Source organism: Thunnus albacares, chromosome 9 (genome assembly GCF_914725855.1).
Source record: "Thunnus albacares chromosome 9, fThuAlb1.1, whole genome shotgun sequence".
NCBI classification, from domain to species: domain Eukaryota; kingdom Metazoa; phylum Chordata; class Actinopteri; order Scombriformes; family Scombridae; genus Thunnus; species Thunnus albacares.
In genome coordinates this window covers 4,613,022-4,633,961 of record NC_058114.1, presented here as the reverse complement: position 1 = coordinate 4,633,961, position 20,940 = coordinate 4,613,022, and the positions used below count along the sequence as shown (strand labels likewise).

The window sequence follows — 20,940 nt, the reverse complement described above, 5'->3', positions numbered from 1 at the left end:
GATTTAATGTTGGAGGCCAGAATTTAGCCTATTAGCATTGAATCTGGGCTAAATTCCAGCACTATGAAATCACATTTAAAGGTGTACTCCAGTGATTTACTATTTCACTTTCATAAAGTTTAGGGAGTGGAAGGAGACAGATTACAAGAAGAATGGTCAAAATTGATGCAACAGAGGCCAACATATCTAGACTTAAGAAGATCCTGATATGGGTTAAATTCCAAAAATGCTAGATCCTACATTTCCCATAATGCAGCTCAACAGCCTCTTAACATTAGACCGTCCCTACCTGGTAAATAGCCAAAAGTCTTCCAAACTCCATGTACCCTCCAGTTTGACCTCCAGAGGTTAGAGGTTAATAACTGCATCAAACATATTAACAGAATTGTTTTATCTTTTATTATTATCAACAAATCCTCTGAAGCCTTCATTGAGCATGCCTGAGGACCATTTGACGAGCTGAGAGGAACAAACACCATTGTACATGTTCATCATTATGCAGGAATGTGCAAGATACATTCCTTACATGGTTATTTCTAATCTATCTAATCAAATCAGGCTTTGGCCACACAGACAGTACCGGTTAGTTGGTTGAACTCATTGCTAGTTTTGGTCTTATCATGGGATTTGTTAATAGTAATGAAGTAATGCTGGCTCTATCCTTAGACAATCAGCAGGCGATGCATCAGACGGTGCAGGGATCGTCTGAGGCTGAGACTAGTAAACACTGGAAGCAGGAAGTCAGAAAGTATGTTTCCGGCACATTGGTGACCCCCTCGGAGCTACAGTGTATAGAAAGGCTTCCTCTCTTTCCTCTGGGCTAAAGTTGACCCATACACTGTATTCATAACACAGCGCAGTGGGACTCTGCTGCCTGGAATTCAAAGTTTCACTGCTCCGACATAACGATTGAAATTTTGTTTTCATTGTATGGGGAACTCCAGTAAACACCTGAGAGCAAACTGTTCTGTGTGTCCTTTACATATGGTCACCACAATATTTAAAAATAATATGTGTGCTATATTAATAGGCAGTCTTTTTTTCTCTGGTTCTTGTTTTAATTTTGTTCCCTTTGCAAAATCTCATCCTGATGTAGGTTAAGTTGCCTGGGATCATTTGCTAAACATGTCTTAAAGTGTCGGTTCACTCAAAAGGAATAGATCCCCCAAAATGTCCCTTTTTGTTATTACAAAACTCCATATTTTTACACCTCTTGTGGTATCTCCATCCATCCATCCATTTTCTATACCGCTATAATTACACAGGTAGGTGTTGACCTGCTATGGCATTACTGCAGGATCATCAGCCGGGTACCACTGATCTACAACTTTTCACTCCTTTAAACCCAAAACGTCTCCTGGTGGTGGAGCACCCCCTGCAGTCAACCCTCATGCTAGGTGTTACTCTAACACTTGTCCTTCCTCCTCAACCAGAGCCAAAATCTGCTCTTCTCAGCCTTTTCAGCCTGGTCTTTTAGGGCCTTCTGCTGGTTTGCTCCAGTTACTCCTATGTCCCTCATGAGGCGACCAGCTGACAGCTGCAGCATCCTACTTCTGCAGGGTAGATGATGGTTCTCCAGCCAGCGTCCTTGCATTCAACAGCGAGATCTGAATATTTTGGCCTCTTCCTCTCCAAAGCAGATTCTACACCCTCTTCCCATGGGACAGTTAGCTTTATGAGGAGCACAGTCTTGGCACCGCTGGACCACATCATTATGTCTGGGCGGAGGCTTGTGTTGATGATCTCACTGGGGAACTGGAGTTTCCTACAGAGTTTGGCTCTCATTCTCCAGTCCAGAGTGGCGGGAACTATCTTTGGTGGAACTCTTGGCGTGGCACTTGTGTTGCCCCCACCCTCTCTGATGAACTGAATGCGATGGTCCTCTGGTGGAGGATGACATCTGCTCATGTCCTGTCTGTGCCTCTCCAGCACCTCGGCCAATTTGCTCAGCACCTGGTCGTGTCACCACCTGTGGCGTCCTTGGGAGAGCATGATCTTGCAGCCTGACAAGATGTGGTGGAGGCTTGCCTTTGGACTGTGGCAGAGGGGGCAGCATTCTTCCTGGCCAAACCACAGATGGTTCAGTGGGCAGGGGAGTGTGTTGTATGTTGCCCTGATGAGGAAACTGTGCCTTGCCTGTGGGATCTTCCACAGCTCCGCCATGCTGATGTTTCTGCCAACAACACCTTCCCATGTCGTCCAGCCCCCCTGTCGTCCCTGTGCTATGGCCTTGATCTTAAAGTGCTCATTCTCCATCCTTGTCACCTCAGACACCACCAGTTCCTTCCTCTCTTTCCTGTTGGCCTTGGACCAGAACTGCGGGGCTTCCCCCCACCCGAGACCTGTCCTTCCTGTCTGGACTCTTGCCTATGATCTCTTTGTGCTGCAGCCTGCTAATTGCCAGGTTGCCTTCAGCATGGGCTTTCCAAATGTGGCCAGTGTGGACCTGGATGTTTGCATTCCTCACTGCTTCGTCAGTGGACTCCCTCATCTCCAGCACTAGCCTGGTTTTCTCCTGCTTGTAGCCCATGCTTATTGATTGTAGAGGCAGCTGAAGAATGTTCTTTCCAGAGAAACCGGTTTCATAGAGGCATCACAGCAAGCCCAGCCACTTTCGGATGAAAGAGTTGGCTTTCCCATCTGTCTTGCTTACTGTTGATAATCCTCTAGTTATCCTCCGGAGGGTTGCATGAGAGCTGGAGCTGATCTAAGCCAATCACAGGACTGTTATATAGGAACAGACAACCATTCACATTCAAATTCACACCTATGGGCAATTTAGAATCGTCAATTAACCTAACCAGCATGTTATTGGTCTGTGGGAGGAAGCTGAAGCACCTGGAGAGAACTCATGTAGGCACAAGGAGAACATGCAAACTCCTATCTATCCATGCAAATAGATTTGGTTTTGAGACATCTGACTCCAATCAGTGCTTGAGTTGGAACCACTGAAATAATAAAGCACATTAAATTTCCTCCAAATTTAATGTACAATATATGGTGAACACACCACCTGTGGCATTAGACAAAACATGTCTTTTTATTTGTAACAAAGTAACGTAAGCTCAAATGTACACTAACTAGACTTTCGGTGCTTTCGGCTGTGTTTCATGGTCTTCAGTGAATCTGTGTGTGAACCTGGCACAGGTGTCATCATGTGACCTGAGTGTGGAACTTTGGTGAAATGATCTGATAGTGGTCGTATATGGGGTGAGAAAAATCTTGTTACCACATGACTGAAGTTCCACACTAACTGTAGGTCTTGTTATGATACCTGAGCTAACTCCATTGGCTGAAGAAGACTGTTAGATGCAGTTGAAAGCTCGGAAGCTTTGAGCTTTTTGTTACACACTGTTTCCAAAGGTCAAGAATGAACTTCCATGCTCAAATGTTTTTGGGAATTTTTGTAATTTAGGTGAACTTTAAGGCCTTGCACTTTGCCTTTCCCTCAGTGGCATTCTTTGCACTTTTTTGAAAGTTTTGACTATAAACTTTCTTGACTACTGTGAACTTCTTTCCCTCCAGGACCTGTACTACCAGTCCTATGCTCAGGTTGGAGTGCTGTTCGCCTCCATTGCCAACTTCAACGACTTCTACATTGAGCTGGATGGGAACAACATGGGAGTTGAGTGTCTGAGGCTGCTCAATGAGATCATCGCTGACTTTGATGAGGTGTGTAAATGCTCTGCTCCATCATAAATCTGCTATTTTTATATATTTGGAGAATCTGGAGGAAAGCTCCAGTGCAGTATGACTTCCAAAATGTCATTTTCAAAGATGACATTGTGGCCATGACTGAGGGTGTTTATTGATGCAATATAATAAGCAATGGTTGCGGTTGGGAAAGTTTTCCAAAATAAGGAATTACTTACAGATGACTTTTGGCCTGCTTGAATCTATAATCAGCAACATAAAGCATTAATTTACTCAAACGCACTAAAAGAGCCTATTTTAAATTGCATTTGGATTTGTTTGCCAACACAACCTATAATATATATGAACCTAAACTGACAATTTACTTCAATTTGATTTGAAATTTGTAATAGTAGTAATGTTTTCCTCCTGTTTTATCCCTTTTTTTCTTCTTTCTTTCCAGCTGATGGATAAAGACTGCTACAGGGATATCGAAAAAATCAAGACTATTGGCAGCACGTACATGGCTGCGGTAGGGCTGGTTCCTACAACTGGCTCCAAGGTACACATACAGAAGCTATATTTAGAGCACTTATGAGTTTTTGTTTGTGTTTGCAGCATATTAGCACATTTCGAAAGCAAACAGAATGCACACAGCATTTTTAAGAGTATTTCCAGGTGGTTATTTTCTGGATGTTGACATTTAGAACCCTGTCACGTTTCACCCCACAAATCCTCTGCAAGGGATTACCGGCCTTTATGGCGTCAGCATATTCTGCATTCATAAAGTTTCTTTAAATCCTGCAAAGCTGACAAACAAAAGAGCCCTTTCTGCAATTTCTGCAAAACTTTACGCAAACTTAACAGTCAGTCACAGCGGCGGTTTGACTTTGGGGAAAACAACGGCGCACGCTTTTGTAGTAGTCGTAGATTATAACATATATAATCACATCGGGGAAATAGAAATGGAGGCTGATATCACCTCCTACCTTGGATGTGAGCATGCATGTTTCTGCATTAATGTGTGTGTTCTTAATATTGGTGCATTTTTCTCATTTTCAGGCAAAGAAGTCCATCACCTCACATTTATGCACAGTGTCAGATTTTGCCATTGAGATGTTTGATGTCCTGGATGCCATCAATTACCAGTCTTACAATGACTTTGTCCTGAGAGTAGGTGAGTGAAAACACTCACACACGAAAACACACATGCACTGGTCTATACAAACATTGGGGTTTGAGCTTGTGACCTATTGCACTGGACGCCATCGACCTCAGTGCCGGTAAGTTTGGTAGGAAATGCATCACAGAAAGAGCGTTCACTCCAGGAAGCTCGTCACAGCGAGACCTGAAGTTCTGGGTTCCATTGTGTTGGGTATCCTGTGGGGAGCCTGCGACAGGAGCCCTTGTTTAATCACAGCGTAGCCTGGTGTACACAGTGCCATCCTGTCTGCAGACTGTGGGGCTGTGTTTGTCTGCATGGGTGAACCCACTTTGCAGAAACGCAACTTTTTGCATAAGACTTGACTTCCAGAAAGTGCAGAAAAACAAGGCTTGGTCAGGTTTTACTAGATCTATCCATGTGCCATATTGCTGTCCACCCTCTAGAACCTCAAGAACTGTGTCTATAAAGATGAGGCAATACCTTGGATTGCAGTGTCATGTCATCATAGGCATTTTTATAGTCAGTTGTGATCCTCAAGACAGGCATTGAATAACAGAGCAGCAGTCATTGAGGAGGGTTGCAGGGCTAAAAGTAAAAGACAGTTAAAAGTGGTCACTGAAAACTGCATCGGCCAAACTCCTGATGTTTTCAATGAACATCAATTCTCCAGCCCAGAATAAACTGTACATAGAGATTATTATTTTTCATTTTTGATGACAAAATAATCCAGAAATGTATGTTTTTCTTATGAAAACTGGATTTTAAACATATCATTTGCAGCACAAACACTTTATAGTTGAACAGTTTGTCTTATGTAGGTCGCATTCAGACTGACTAGGCCTGTGCGATAAAAACTGCAGCCCCCTAATGAGGCCTGTCTAGCAACGCAATGGGCTCCAGCAAAAAAGCGTGGGGTCAGTCAGCACAACATCAACCAGCAAGGCTGGTTGTAACATGAACACTGTATTTCTATTGTTTACCTCCCGATCGTTGCATTGAAAGACACAATGATTGCTGCTGTGATAACCTTTCAGAGTATGATAAACTTCTCTGTGGTGTTTTGGTGTCTAATAAACCTTCAAACCAATTGATTTGTTACTCAAACTGGACTTGATGGATCACATTATTTTTAAGTACCTGAAGCAACACACCTCCATGCAGCCCCTTGTGTACTCTGGGCTGTTTTCTAATTGAATGCCTGCTCAGAGGGACTCTAATGCATGTTCAGCAGTTCATTTGCTCCCAAGTTTCACTTTCACTGAATTTCCTTTCTTCACTTTTGTTATTGGTAGCACATTGTGAGCCATCCTTGCTGCAATAGCTCAACATACTTTGTACACTTAAGTCTCGATCAGACTTCAGTCAAAAAAACAACAAGTTTAGACTTAACGTAGATGAGACGTGATTACTTAAAGGCTTGACTTCTCTTGAGACTTGAAAACAAAACCGTTCAGGTTTCACCTTACATAAATAACTATTAGGCCTATGCATTGAAAGCATGTTGTCTCGCTTATGTAAGAAACACTTATTAAGACAGGTTTAAAAGGAAAATGCTCATATGCTTTGCCAATGTAATACTCAGCAATTAAACACCTGAAAAACCAGCATCACGACTTGCAATTTGCTCATGAAGATGTGTGATTTAACTTTCCCCCAAGGACTTGAGGCTCTAATAAGACTTGGCACGAAACACCCTAAACAGCTCTGGTGGTGATCAGTAACATCAGCAGGAAATACAACAGCTCTTGGAGGTCTTCCAAGTGAAAGCCATCATAAACAGTTCCTTTTGTTCAGGTGAAAATGATGAGCTTCCCATATACAAAATGCTAACTCAGGCATTGTGGGCTCTCTGGTTTTTGTTCAGGTATCAATGTGGGACCAGTTGTGGCAGGAGTGATTGGAGCCAGAAGGCCTCAGTATGATATCTGGGGAAACACAGTGAACGTAGCCAGCAGGATGGACAGCACTGGAGTACAAGGAAAAATACAGGTACAGTACTGCTGAACACGCAGGAGCACACCTGCTGTATAATCTATGATATTGTTCCCTTTCAGCACCTTTTTTCCCTTATTTTCCTGCAGCTAAACCAGGAAAAAAAAAACTGAGGTTCTGCCTTTAAGACTTTTGCAAAACCACAGTAAAAGTCTAAAATTGAATATAAACTCCTGTACAAGAAATCTCAGCATATTCTTTACTTCTAGTTTAAAATTTGATGAAGAAATCAACTCTGTTGTCAGCACCAGCTTCTTCTATCTTAGATCATTTACAAAACTAAAGTCATCTCTGTCTGTTAAGGATTTGGAGATCATAGTACATGCTTTTATTTCTTCTCGCGTTGACTATTGTAATTCTCTGTGAATAGGAACCAGTCAGTCAGCTTTATCTGGCCTGCAGTTGGTTCAAAATGCAGCAGCACAACTTCTCACTGGTACCAACAAGAGAAACCAGATCATTCCCATACTGGGCTGTTAACAGTTGAATACAGAATTGATTTTAAGATTCATTTATTTGTTTTTAAAGCACCGCATGAACTGGCACTAGCTTATCTTTCTGGACTCTGCATCCCCCATTCGACCGTCCTCAGATGACCAATCACTGCTGCTCCTGGTTAAAATCCAGAAGTGATCGGGTATTTTCCATTGTCGGCCCTAAACTGTGGAACAGTTTGCCTCTCATTATAAGATCTTTCCCCTCAACTGAGATTTTTAAAACCCATCTCAAGACCCATCTCTCTTTATTTTCAGCCTTTTAATAATCATCATGAAGACATAAATAGTCACACTGTTATTTTATCTATTGATCTTTATTTTCTTCTCTTTATTTTTTATGTTCTCTGTGCAATGCTGTTGTGCTTTTATGATTTAATCCCATTTTTATTCATCTTATTCTACACTGTTATTAATTTCCCCCTCGATCCTCATAACTATGTCTGTGTTTTTATATGATTGTAATTCTCATCTCTCTATAAAACACTTTGGTTAACTCTTGTTGTTTTTAAATGTGCTCTATAAATAAATTGACCTGTTTATGTGCCACAGTATCCTGGTTTTCATTGGAGTACTCCAGGTAACACATCCAGGTTCTCAAAACCGGGATAAGGTCTTATCCAAGTGTTTACATGTGTAACACATAACTGGGATACTGGTGCACATGTAAACACACTCACTGAGAAACATCATCCTTCTGTGTTTCCTCTCCAGGTGACGGAGGACGTCCATCGCCTCATCACAAACTACTACAACTTTGTGTGCCGCGGCCAGGTCAGCGTGAAGGGCAAAGGTCAGATGCTGACTTACTTCCTGGAAGGACGCAGGCAAGGCATCAGGCCGTCTCAAACCCAACAGCAGCCCGGCAATGCCGCGCACCGCTGCAGCGCGTTCACCCATGGCAGCGTGTGCACCAGGTTAAGCCCCGCCCCGACAGTGACCACCTACGCCACGATCAGGACCCCGAGCCCGAGCATGGCTAAACCAACCACCTCCACCAGCACCACCAGGTACCTGCCCTCTGTCCCCACTGCAATGGTGTGACGCACCCTGTCTCCATGGTGACCGTGGAAAACATCGAAGGCAAGAAAATAAGAGTGGAGCTGGGGAAATTACAAGGATGGCAACAAGACAGCAGTAGCAGAGAGAGCTTATTTAAAGAGGGAAAAGTTGAGTTGTTCTCCAGTCTTCTTCTACTGTCTCAGAGAGGCTGAGAGACACTGATCGTCCAATGGGAGGCCTGGACTCGGGCCTGGGCTGCGTTTAGGACTGAGGTGGTCTCGATCGGACTCTCCCTCCACACTCGAGGAGCCCTGTTTGTTGTTTCACACCGCAGGGTGTCACGGACAGGATACAGGATGCTTTAGCCACGTTGCTCTGTAATCAATCAAAGGCCAAGGATGTCTCCAGGATTTCAGAGTAGACTCCCAAAACTGTTTCCATAACTATAATAAACTAAATCAGCATAAAAAAAACAACATAATGCACAATTGATAGTGTAGCACACATGCCTCTCGCAACCACCACATCTGGAAAATACAACTTTAACTGACCCTTTTCTCTCAGTATAAAACCAAATCAGTGCTGTTGCCTTAGCGACCACTCCTCAGAATGAGTTTCCTGCCATTTTATGTTGCCTTTTTAAATCCTTTATTGATTTACTGGAGACCAATTCAAATCATGTAATTACACGGGCATCATCGTTGTCCAACAGATATCTGTTTTTAAAAGTGGATGAAGCCAAATGTGTGATTGTAAGTGGCAGTTATGGTATAAACTTGCCAAAATACAACAGGGCATTGCCTTCAATCATTTTTGGGTCAGTGATACCGTACATTTAAGGCACGGGCCCCTTCACTCTAAACCTCTGATAGCACATGAGGTAAACTCTTGATTCGCCTGGGCCGAGCTGCTCAGTGTCTTTAAGTGCATGATGCCACTGCTGCATTTCAGTCATGTTTGCTGTCTGTTTCCCTGTGATGCTTGACTTCCAGATTCTTCCTCGTCAAAGTGTAGCAATAAAGCGGTTTGTCTCCTCTCTCGGCCTCTTCACCCCTTGCATGCTGTAGCCAGCTGGATCCTATTTTGACCTGATAGTGTATGTAGCCAATAGAGTGTGCATAGCCAGCCACACAAGTCTGTATCTCTGTGGAATTGAAGCATGACTTAGAAAAACTTATTTTCTGTATTGTGCGAGTGTGATTCATTTCTCACTGAATTATATAAAAAAAAGTTTTTTTCTGCGTGTTTGTTTATTAAGAAATATTTTCTATTGTTAAAATATTCAGTTCTACTATTTTTATGAACTAAAAGCTGCTTTGGTAGAGAAAATAAAACTGCTGTTTATGAGGAGACACACAAACCTCCGTGTCTGGCTTCCTCATACAAATCCAGATGATTTATTTCATGGTATAGCATGCTACTCACAGCACGGCTTACCACAGCCATGAACTCTCCTCTAATCTGTTCTAGCATGCACTGCCTGCAAGCCTGTGGCTCTTACATGCATGCTTTGATGAAACATTAATACAGCCCAAGCATTGGACACACAGTGACTCTGTTTTAATGTAGTCCTCATGCATGCGCTAAAGGTAGCGGTCCTCTTGAATGTAAGGTGCTTTTTTGACCCGTGTCTTCTTCATGAGCTTGGTGTGGGAACCTTTTTGAGGACATTTCAGGACAGCTTGACATCAGGCCGGGGGTTCCTCCTCCTTCCTGCTCCTGCTGTAGTCAACAGGTAGCTGTTTTTTTAAACGTGCCAACCTATTTTCATAAACATATCAAACTTTTTTGGTGTTGAGCTGTAGCACAACCGAATGTGTGGCTACGGTTATTGTGGATTTCCTTTGTTGAATGCCTGTATTTTTACTGTTTGAGCTGTTTTCTTTAACAGTTTTGTAACTCAAATGGTGGTAAGTGTTGATTTCGGAGAGATTTATTTGGACATCATAACCTGACTGAAATGATGTTGTTGTACTTCTTATCATATTTAAAATAGATTTAAAGTCTATACAGTAGCTTGAATGCTTACTTTATGTTTCTAAGAGGTTCAAAATGAGGATTTTTATACACTTGCTTTAAACCGTTGATGGAAAGTTGATGGAAAGGAGTTATGTACAATATTTTTCCTGTAAATTTGATATTTTCATACTGTATGATACGGGTTTCAATTGTTATATGTAGGTATTACTAGCTATTATTGTACATTGTAGAGTCTTTTTCAGAGCTATATTATGAATTATCCAATATTTGTCAAGTTCTTTTGTTGAAGATGTATTTATTGAGATGTTTTATGTGAATGTAAATTTTGTTAAAGATGATATTTTATACTAAGTGTTTGCACTGCGATGATATTGACGTATTATGATTATAAAAATAAAGCCAGCAGGGACGTTTCTCCTGGAGGAAGTGCACTCTTCCTGTGCTCATTTTCATCTACACTTACGCACACACACACACACACACAGTACATATGGAGAGGCCATCAAACTCAGCTATAAAGTTACGCAACAGTAGAAAAACATGATGTAAGAAGTTTGGAGCAACATCGGGGTCAATGTCAGCCTGATTACAGCGGTGTTGTTGAGAAGTAGCCTCACGCTGATGTCACAAACATGTCTGCTACCATAAAAACAACAAGTGTAAAAAAATAAGTGTGACAACCACCCCATTTCTGGAATTCAGTGCTCATAAAGTTCATTATGAACGTTGAAAAGACAAATATGTACCAAGAGTTTGATGTTTGGTTGAGGAGTCAGGTAGTAAAAATGGTGATAGGCTTATTTTCATTATTGTTTAATATCTTCAATTAATCATATAGTCTATAAAATATCAGAAAATTGTGAAAAAATACCCAACATAATTTCCCAGAAGCCCAGGATGATGTCAAAATACTTGTTTTGGTCAACCAGCAATTGTTTGGCATTTGCTTGCTTGATAAATTACTTTTACACTTTAGATCTTCCTATTTAAATTTTCACTTTTTTTAAAATTAAAAAACTAAACATTGACTCCATCAAATAGAAATTCCAGATATGTGTCATTTTACAAAGTTCTCCAAAATTTTGCCTATGTGTGTAGTATCTTTGGACATTTTAGAAGACTTTAATTTAAGCTAAATTTTAAATATAAGTTTTGAGGGTTTAAACAAAGCTTGACTGAACAACACAAGTTTTTAATGAACGGCGAACAGAGTCCATCAGTATAGGAGACTTTAGGAGGTTAAAGAATATCACGGAGCCATAATTAATACTAATGAAGCTTTGGTTAAAGTTCAGTAAGGAAGATCTTTTCTGTCATGTTCTGCCTTTAGTCCATGATGGGTGAATTTCTGCTATTTCTTCCTGTTCTTATCTTCTCCGTCACTTCCACTTTAACATGCTGTCAAAGTCACAATTCTGACGTTACCACACCTGACCAGTCATCTTCCCGCCTGCGCTCCTTGAGCTAATCGGTCCTCAGATGCTGCTCTTTATATGTCATTGCACTTCTGTCAAACCTCCTCATCACCACCATCTGTGTCCATAGAGGCAGACACTGGAGCTGGACCAGTGTCTGCCATGACAAAGAGCTGTACAGCACATGTAAAATCCAAAATGTCACATTTCTGCCTTGCTTACCAACTAGAGTGCTGCCCGACAGCATTGTGCTCAGTGCTGGATGCTGGATGTAATACTGCAAAAATACTGATGTAGGAGCACAGACTAACTTTCTTCCTCTCCTGATAGGATGGATAGAAGTTCAGCATCCCTGCAGTGAGTTTATATTCTCAGCATTCTTCCCTTTATAAAGTTTACTGAAGTCTGAATGCCAGAAATGGGTGAGGCTGCACCCAAACATCAATCATTCAGATCATCAGTTAAGGAGTGCCTGATTTGAACCTTATGTTGTCAGCCGGAGCATCAGACCTCGTTTTATTGTGCTGAATCTTTTTTTTTAGGCAGAGTGAAGGGTAACAGCTTGGCAGGCTCTCAGAATTACCTAACTAAATGGAAATTAGGAGAACAGTGATGCAAAAAGGGCAGAACAATGTGACGCAGAGCAGTAAAGTTAAAAAAAAAAAAGTTATTGGCTCAAACAGACAAATCAGATATAACTTGGAAAATTCTTCTTCAGGTACAGCACTAGTATCCTCAGATGGAAAAAACATGTCTTAGAGCAGAGTTACACAACCCAGAATGCATGCAACAAGTCCTCATACCTAAACAATGAAATATGTCTCTTGGAAATATGTCTCATAGTTAAAAGATAAGGCTGGTGATTTTCTATATTTTTTATTATCAACAAATCTCATGTGCAGAGCCAAACAACAATGAACTGATCTACTAACAAGTACTGTGTGTGTATGCAAAGCCTGATATATCTTATTCCTCTGTGCAGTAGACCTCTGTTGTTGTCCAAAAACTATTAAAAACATGCCAGAGAGTCACACTGCTGCACTGGAAGACATGTTCCTTCATCACGAAGAGTTAGGTCACATTAGTTAGTTGTCAGTCTCCAGAAAGAAGTTCTGTGTAAGGCAGACGCCTACTGAGCATGTGCGCGAACACAGATCAATTTACAGTGTTTTGCTAGCTTGTGCTACATAACACAACCTCTTTACTTTGTAATACATTGTAAGTTTCTTAAAGAACTTAAGTACAAAGTCATACATGTAAGTAGGATCAATTCACTGTTGGTTTGGCTCTGCACATGAGAATTGTTGCCAGTCATATCCCTTAAGGGCTTGTTAAGTTTATGCAACTGAAACTATTTGGTTAAGATTAATAGAAGATGGGGCGTGGTGAGTTCGAACATAAATGTCAGGGTCTCAGATATGAGTATGACAGGAGACCTTTGACCTCTCCTCTCATTTCCCGCCTCTATTATCAAAACAGAGGCAAAAATGCCCCCAAAAATACTTTTAAAAGGTTTGGGAAATATCGCATTCATGGTTACAAGAAACCAAATCATCTCTGACATTACGTACATGCAACTATCCATGTACGTGGTACAGTAGGACTTCTCACACGAGTATGAAGGGCTGCTTGTCAGGAAAACGTACACACAAGTCCTATTCTAACAAACAACCACTGCTGTTTAAATTGAGGACAGTTTGGTATTGAGTGAGGTGTCAGGACCTCAGTGGGGTTATACATGTTTCTGGTCCCCTCTCCACCCACACACAACAGAATCTCACAAACAAACGGGGGTGTAAAGGAAAAAGAAAACAAAACAAACATAGGGCCTTATCATTGTGTCTGTTTGTGCGTTGAGTTGAGTGCGAAGGGATGTTTCAAGTCCTGTCGCAGGAAGAACCGACTTCCAAACATTCATCAGCGATGTGAAAATGTATGTGTTTGTGTGTGTGTGTGTATGCTGCTGGTGTGTGTATAGTAAATGAGCTGGAAGTGCTATGGCATGCCGAGCATCCTGAGTGACAGGTTGTCATGGCAACACAACAAGATCATGCCCTGACATGAAACCATCAAGGTTGTGTTTTTCAGCGAGTAAATGATAAACCAGACACACACACACACACACACCCCCCCTTCTTCTTCTATTAGCTCTGTGATTCATGCTGATTGTGTGCAATCACCACAGAGGATGTCAATACTCCACTTTCTGTTGATAACCGAGAAATTTACAATTGTGTGTGTGTGTGTGTGTGTGTGTGTGTGTGTGTGTGTGTGTGTGTGTGTGTGTGTGTATGTGCGTGTGTGTTTACCACCTGCTGGACGCTCTGATATGATCAAACACACCCGGCTCAGGAGTGCCAATGTAAACACTCACACACTCTGAGATAAGCCAACGGAAATGGGCCTTTTCGGGCCTCATTTACAGCTGTGGTGTAGCGGAACGGACATCTATCAACAGCCTGAGTCAGATGCTTGCCGAGGGGAGGGCAGTGATGCAGCCGACCAGGACACTCTGCGGGGTTAACGACAGCTTTACTACTCCCGCCCCTCCCTCGCACTGTTTACCCATTGACCCCGTGTGTCATAACATCCCTTACAGTAAACTCTGCTGGAATCTGGACACTGGAGCATGGGAGGAAAAACACAGCCTCATTGCCCAAGAGCGTATGTGCGTAATTACAACTCTATGACTTAACTTTTATAAACACACGGATGTACGTTTGTGTATGCGTGTTTGTATGCATGTTTAAGGAAGTGCATTTTTGTGTGTGAGTGACGCCAAACAAGCAGTGAACTTACAGCTCAACATCAAACATGTATTACGTCTGCAGCATGTAGCTGAGAACAAACTGAGGACTTTCTCGCGATGAAAACAGAAGCTGCAGTCTCCTGGACCACTGGTTCCCAGCAAGATGATTTACAACAGAGAGCATTTATAGACCATGATTGACAAGTAAAGTCAATTTTTATTTGTATAGCCCAATACTACAAATTTGCCTCAGGAGGCTTTACAATCTATACAGCGTACAGCATCCTCTATCATTAGACCCTTGATTTGAAGGAAAAACTCCCCCCAAAAAACCCTTTAACGGGGGAAAAATAGAAGAAAGAAGACTTGATTACGGTTGCCTTGCCAATACTTCTGCGGGTGATTTGTCTCACAAACTTGTTGAATATTAAATACATTACAAGAACACAGGACAAAAACAGCTCCTCGCATGCCATGTTCCTAAAAATAATAAGACATTCTCTGCCGCATACATGTATATTTGGCCTTGCCCCATCTTCTTCTCCTTCTGCTGAGTTTTATGGTAGTTGGCATCCATAAGCGTTGCATGACCGCCATCTGCTGTACTGTCCTTTGCCCCATCTATTCATGCCATGGCATGTGTGAAAAGATGCAGGACGGACATGTTCCTGAATGTAGCAGCATGTGTGAATAGTGAAAATCACTAGTGGTGCCTGAAAGGTTATCCCAGTAATTTACAGGGAAATATGTGTGAAAGAGGCTTACCTCTCCCTCCTTCCCTATATATCTCTCTCTGTCTGTCAAAAACAATCAGTTTCTATGCACTTAATTGCATGTGACTTCATGCACCTGCAACCTTATGTAAGTGTGTCAGATTAAATTTGCAACTGAGCATGGCGGCACTTATTCTCCTTCGATGTACGATGGCTTGTACCTCATTTGTATGAGGGGGGGACCCAAACATTTCTGGGAGCCATCGATAGCACAGTAGTACAGCATAGTTATTTTGCTGCTAGGTATTGTATGCCAACAGTTTGGTGAAACTTAAACTGGGAGTTCACCACTGTGGAAGAAATCCAGGAAGAAACACAGGAGGTTCTGGACAAAAGATGACTACAAGAAATGTTTCCACAAATGGGAAAAGCACAGGGACAAGTGTATCACATTCAGTACTTTGAAAGGGATTAGAAAAGTACTACTGAGAGATTTATAATGACAGATTTTTTAAACAAAAACAGGAACTTTTGGGTCCCTCCTCGTGCATGGACAAAAAAAGTGCCAAATGAGTAAGTATAAGTACAGAACTAGAGCTGGGAAACAATTAGCATAGCTTAGCAGAAAGACATGTTTTAAAAATACACCAACCAACACCTCTCAAGCTAATTATTTAACATGTCGTAACTTGTTTGTTTAATCCGAAAAAAGAAATGTAAAATCGACAATTTGTGGTTTTAGAGGAGAGACAATGTCAGAGCGGAGACAATGTACTGGCCAGACAGATTGTTCATGGTTAATAACAAAATAGTTACACATACACAAAAACTAAAACAAGCAATTGTAGATTCACAATTCAGTTTGTGCACAGATTAAATAAATTAGTTAAGTAGTGAGCTTTATAGTTGTTGATGCTAAGCTAGGCTAACCATGGCCTGAATTCAGCTTAATGCACAAAGAGAGGTATTGATCTTCTCACCTAACTCTTGGAAAGAAAGTAATTTAGTGTATTTTTGAAAATGCTCAACAGTTCTTATAATGGCATACTATAAGTGCAGACCTAAATGTATAATCACTAAAGCATTACTAAATAATGTATTAACCATTAATATTTCCATTCATACATATTATAAACACTGTATAAAAGGTTCCTTTTGTGAAATGCTGGAGAGTTTTTTTCAGAAAAATATTAAGAATTAAAAATAAGCAAAAAAGTTTGGGTACCAGTGTCCTGCAACATCCAACTCCAGCAGAAACCAAAGTGCAGATGTTCAGACTGTTTGCTCCACTTTTAGTCTCCCAAGACCAGGGGGGGAGCAGAGAGTTGGAGCACATGATTCATCCTGGGGGTTTGTGTTTAAGATTTGATTAAATCCATTTCCAAGAATTAAACTCTTAAGTGTTCCCAGGTGTACAGTATTGAAAATGTTCTTCTAAGAAATTTGCCCTGCAAAGTTTCTTAGGTCTCCACCAAGAACCAAAAACAAACTATCCGTTTCTGATTAGTAGATCAAAAACATCCTCCCACTGGATTGTTTCTCATCAAGGATTTCCCCAGTGCAGGAGTGTTATTCTCTGTCTTGTACGTTATGTTTTCCCTACAAGCACATAAGCACAGAAACACACTGGGTCAATGAACTCCATGTTGTGTAAGAACAGCAGTGACCCTTACTAACCTGCTCCTACTGCTCCTGCATGTTTGGTCTCTTCTGTATGTCCACGCAGATGGAATGTGACGAGCTGTGAGGAAACACCTTAAAACACGCGGAAAATGTCATAATAACCTCCAAAACAGAGCGGATCACAGTGACCTGAGGTTAACTGATAAACCCTGTGAAAAACAGACTCACTTTGATCCACAGACTCACATCGCCAGACAGATCACATCACCAAAATAACATATTTTTCTGCTTAGCCCCTAACTGGTGTCTAGCCATGTGTGCAATTTGAGTTTTATTTGCTCAGGTTTCGAGATATTTGTCTCTGAGGTTTCTGCCTCCACTCCAACACAATCACGGTGAAAATGGAATAGAGAATGGAATTTTATTTGTGATGATGAACGTAATAATAAATGACAACAGCAGCACATCTTTCCAGGAACAACATCCTGGTTTCTCAGGATGATCCACAGACTTTCTACCAAAGCAACATTCCCTAACTCTTAACAGTGTGTTCCGTGGATTATCCTGTAAAGCCGGATTTATACGTGATGCAAAAGGTTAATGGGCATCCTGCCGTACAGAGTAAGTATTCATTCATTTCTCCTGTTGATAGCCCCCTTGCAACAGAAGGGCGATGGGCATGCAGTGAGGTGATAAGCATGTCGTGAGGTGATGATGATGCTGTGAGACTGAGAACATTGCGAGACAACTGGAGATCCATCGTGGCAGCACCCCGCTGCTGGAGGAGAACAAACCACAAAACCAAATAAAACAGTCACCACTCAAAACTCTGGATAACCTAGAAGACTTTGTAGATGACTAGTTCTAGACTGGTCCACCGAAACTGATGACAGGACCACAACTATTGAGGCCAGTGTACTAGAATCCATTAACAATAAACTGTCAATCCTGGAAATACTACATGCAGACATAAAAGAACTAAAAAACAGTCTCAAATATACCCAGTCACAAATCGAAACTTTACAGGTGGAAAATAAGGAATTCAAACTCACCGTCAATACATTCACTACCCAAGTGGAAACCATCTCGAACGAAAACAAAACTATGAAAGAAGCCATACTGGACCTCCAGAGCTGCAGCATGCGTGATAATCTCATATTCACAGGAATAACAGAACAACCTCAAGACAACCCAGAACAAGTAATAAAAGAATTAATGCAATCGGGCCTGAAACTGACACACAATACCGTCAATAACATAACCTTTCACCGAATTTGCTGCATCAAACCCAAAAACAACAGCAGACCAAGACCTATTGTCGCCAAATTTTAACATTTCAAACAAAAAGAACTTAAACTATCATGACTTCTTTACATCATTGCATCAATTATAATCATGAGTGTCTACTTCAACACAGTAATCAACCCTACAGAAGATAGTTCAACAACCTCACATTATAACAAAAACTGGCACTCAACACAGATGAAACAGTACATGATGGATCTCTGCCTTGGCGAAGGTTCGAGGCTACAAAACCTGTCAGCCAAGGAATACACTTTCTTCGCTCCAGTCCATATTCATTTTCACAAACTGACTATATCTTAACAAGCAATTCAATGATGGCAGATATCTCTGACCCCACCATCCAATCATCATATCTGATCATGCCCCAGGTTCATAATGCACACACACACACACAAAAAACCCCCAGAAACTAAAACCTGCTCAAACCAGCTCAAGCAGCACAGAGAGGAAAAATCATCTCATACTCTACATATAAAAAAAGAAAGAACAAGGAGTAGAAAACAAATTGGAGGCAAGACCAAGCCAAACCAGTTCCTATGCAGCCAACCCCACAGAAAAAAACACTAAAATAAATTAGAGAGGGTAAATTCCAACTTGACAATATCATCAATAAAACGACACAATTCATTTTACAGTAAGTGTGATATAAGCATTTTGAACACAATGAGAAATCTGGCAGATACCTAGAAAATCAACTCAAATGCAATCAGGAGAAATCACTCATCTCAACAATCAAAGATTCAACAGGGAACATCGCCAATAATCCACAAACTAAAAACAATGTCTTCTGACAATACTACTGTGAATTATACAGTGACAACAAGGAAAAAAACAGCAGAAATAGAAAAAAAACACCAACAAAAGACCAAGCAGACATCCACAGAATATGAAAAGGTACTAAAAACAATGTCAAACAATAAAGTCCCTGGACTAGATGGATTTCCCACTCAGTTTTATAAACACTTTTGGCAGACGCTATCATCACTACTCAACAGAATGGCAGACGAGATAAAAAACTAATCCATCCCCTATCATATTAACACAGCACTAATTTCTGTAATGCTTGAAACAAATAAGCTCGCTGCACAAGTTACAGGCCCATTTCCTTAATAAACACCAATATCAAAATCATCAGCAAAACACTAGCAGCCCAAAGGGAATCAGTTATTTCATCCCTAATTCACTCAGATCAATCAGGATTTATTAAAGGCAGACATTCATGAAATAATACTTTTCAACCTGATAAATTTATCCCATCAAAATAACTGTAATCCTTTCACTAGACGCTGAGAAGGAATTTGACAAAGTAAACTGGATTTTTCTTATAAAAACCCCAAGAAAATTTTGTTTTGGAGAGTCATTTATTCAATGGATCAAAATATCCTACAACACACCAAGGGCTAACAAACTAATCTCACAAAACTTTACACTCCACAGAGGCATCAGAGAAGGATGTCCACTCTCATCTTCATTACTTTCACTCCCCATTGAACCATTATTAGCAGAAATATGCCAAAACAATAATAACACACGCATCCACACCAATAAGGTGGAAAGATAAGAATATATAAAATCAGCCTATATGCAGACGATGTACTCATATTCCTACAAAATCCAATTAAATCAATAAAAGAACTTATCAAAATCATCAATACATACTCCAACATCTCTGATTATACAATAAACTGGAATAAATCCACCATCCTCCCAATACATGGAGATAGCTCTCATGCTACATCACAAATCCCCCACTTACCACTCGCTACTGACAACATCACATATTTAGGTATAAAATTCTCCCCCAAGCTGTCAGAGTTGTACCACCTTAAGTTCACTCCACTACAAAAAACAATACCAGATGACTTAGACAGATGGATGACATTGCTATTATCCATTATAGGACATATTGCCACAATAAAGATGATGGTATTACCAAGAATCAATTACTTATTCACAATTATCCCAACCCAGCAAAATGGTTCAACACATTAGACACACTAACAACATTTTATTGAAAAAAACAAAAAACTCAGAATAAAATTATCCACATTACAACAATCAAAACATCAAGGAGGCCTAGAAGCACCAAATTTCCAACACACAAATCAATTACAATATGATATATTGTAGATAGGCTAGATATAGAACAAACCGAATGCCAAAGCATAACGATCACAGACCTACCCTTCCTCAGTGACACAATCAAACACCACAGCTGCTCCAAAAACATTGCAATTGCCACAATTTTGACAGCTTGGTGGAAAGTCAATAAAATAAACACTACAATGTCACCTACTGCAAAACACCCATATGGCACAATCCAGACTACACTGCAAATAAATCACCTCTAATAGGCACTAAATAGAAAGAAAAAGGGATTACACACCTCCATCGCATTTTTGACCGTAACACCTTGTTAACATTTCAACAGCTTATTGACATATATGGCACTGAGAAACAACAATACTTACAATACATCCAATTAAAACATTCGATCAGGTCAAAAACAGATATCTCTAGCACACACTTGGAACAATCCACCCCTATTGGAAAGCATCAATAAAATTCCAAAATGAAGCAAGCCTCTTTCAAAACTGTATAAACTCATATCTTCCACTGACTCCACCGGTGCACCTCATTTTCCAGTAAATAAATGTGACAAAGACCTCAACATCCACACCGATAACCACTCTTGGAATAAAATCTGTAATAATATCTTCAGCATGTCTAGGAATACTAATGTAAGGCCAATATAATACAAGATCATTCACAGAACACATATCACACAGCACAAGATTCACATAATGGGATTATCCAGATCAGACATATCCATTCGTTGTATACTCAACACAACTGATGACTACTTCCA

At 40.7% G+C, this 20,940-nt stretch overlaps 1 protein-coding gene across 1 annotated transcript in view; it reads left to right on the top strand.

Moving 5' to 3' along the window:
• The window catches only part of LOC122988415 (adenylate cyclase type 1-like), a 59,788-nt gene extending 49,105 nt beyond the window's left edge, over window positions 1-10,683 (top strand). Inside the window, exons 16-20 of the mRNA XM_044360690.1 lie at window positions 3,526-3,672; window positions 4,097-4,195; window positions 4,696-4,810; window positions 6,663-6,787; window positions 7,999-10,683. Coding sequence (XP_044216625.1) covers window positions 3,526-3,672; window positions 4,097-4,195; window positions 4,696-4,810; window positions 6,663-6,787; window positions 7,999-8,328 — 816 coding nt within the window. The 3' untranslated portion in view covers window positions 8,329-10,683. The remainder of the gene's footprint in view (window positions 1-3,525; window positions 3,673-4,096; window positions 4,196-4,695; window positions 4,811-6,662; window positions 6,788-7,998) is intronic.
• The last annotated feature ends 10,257 nt before the right edge of the window (window positions 10,684-20,940 follow it).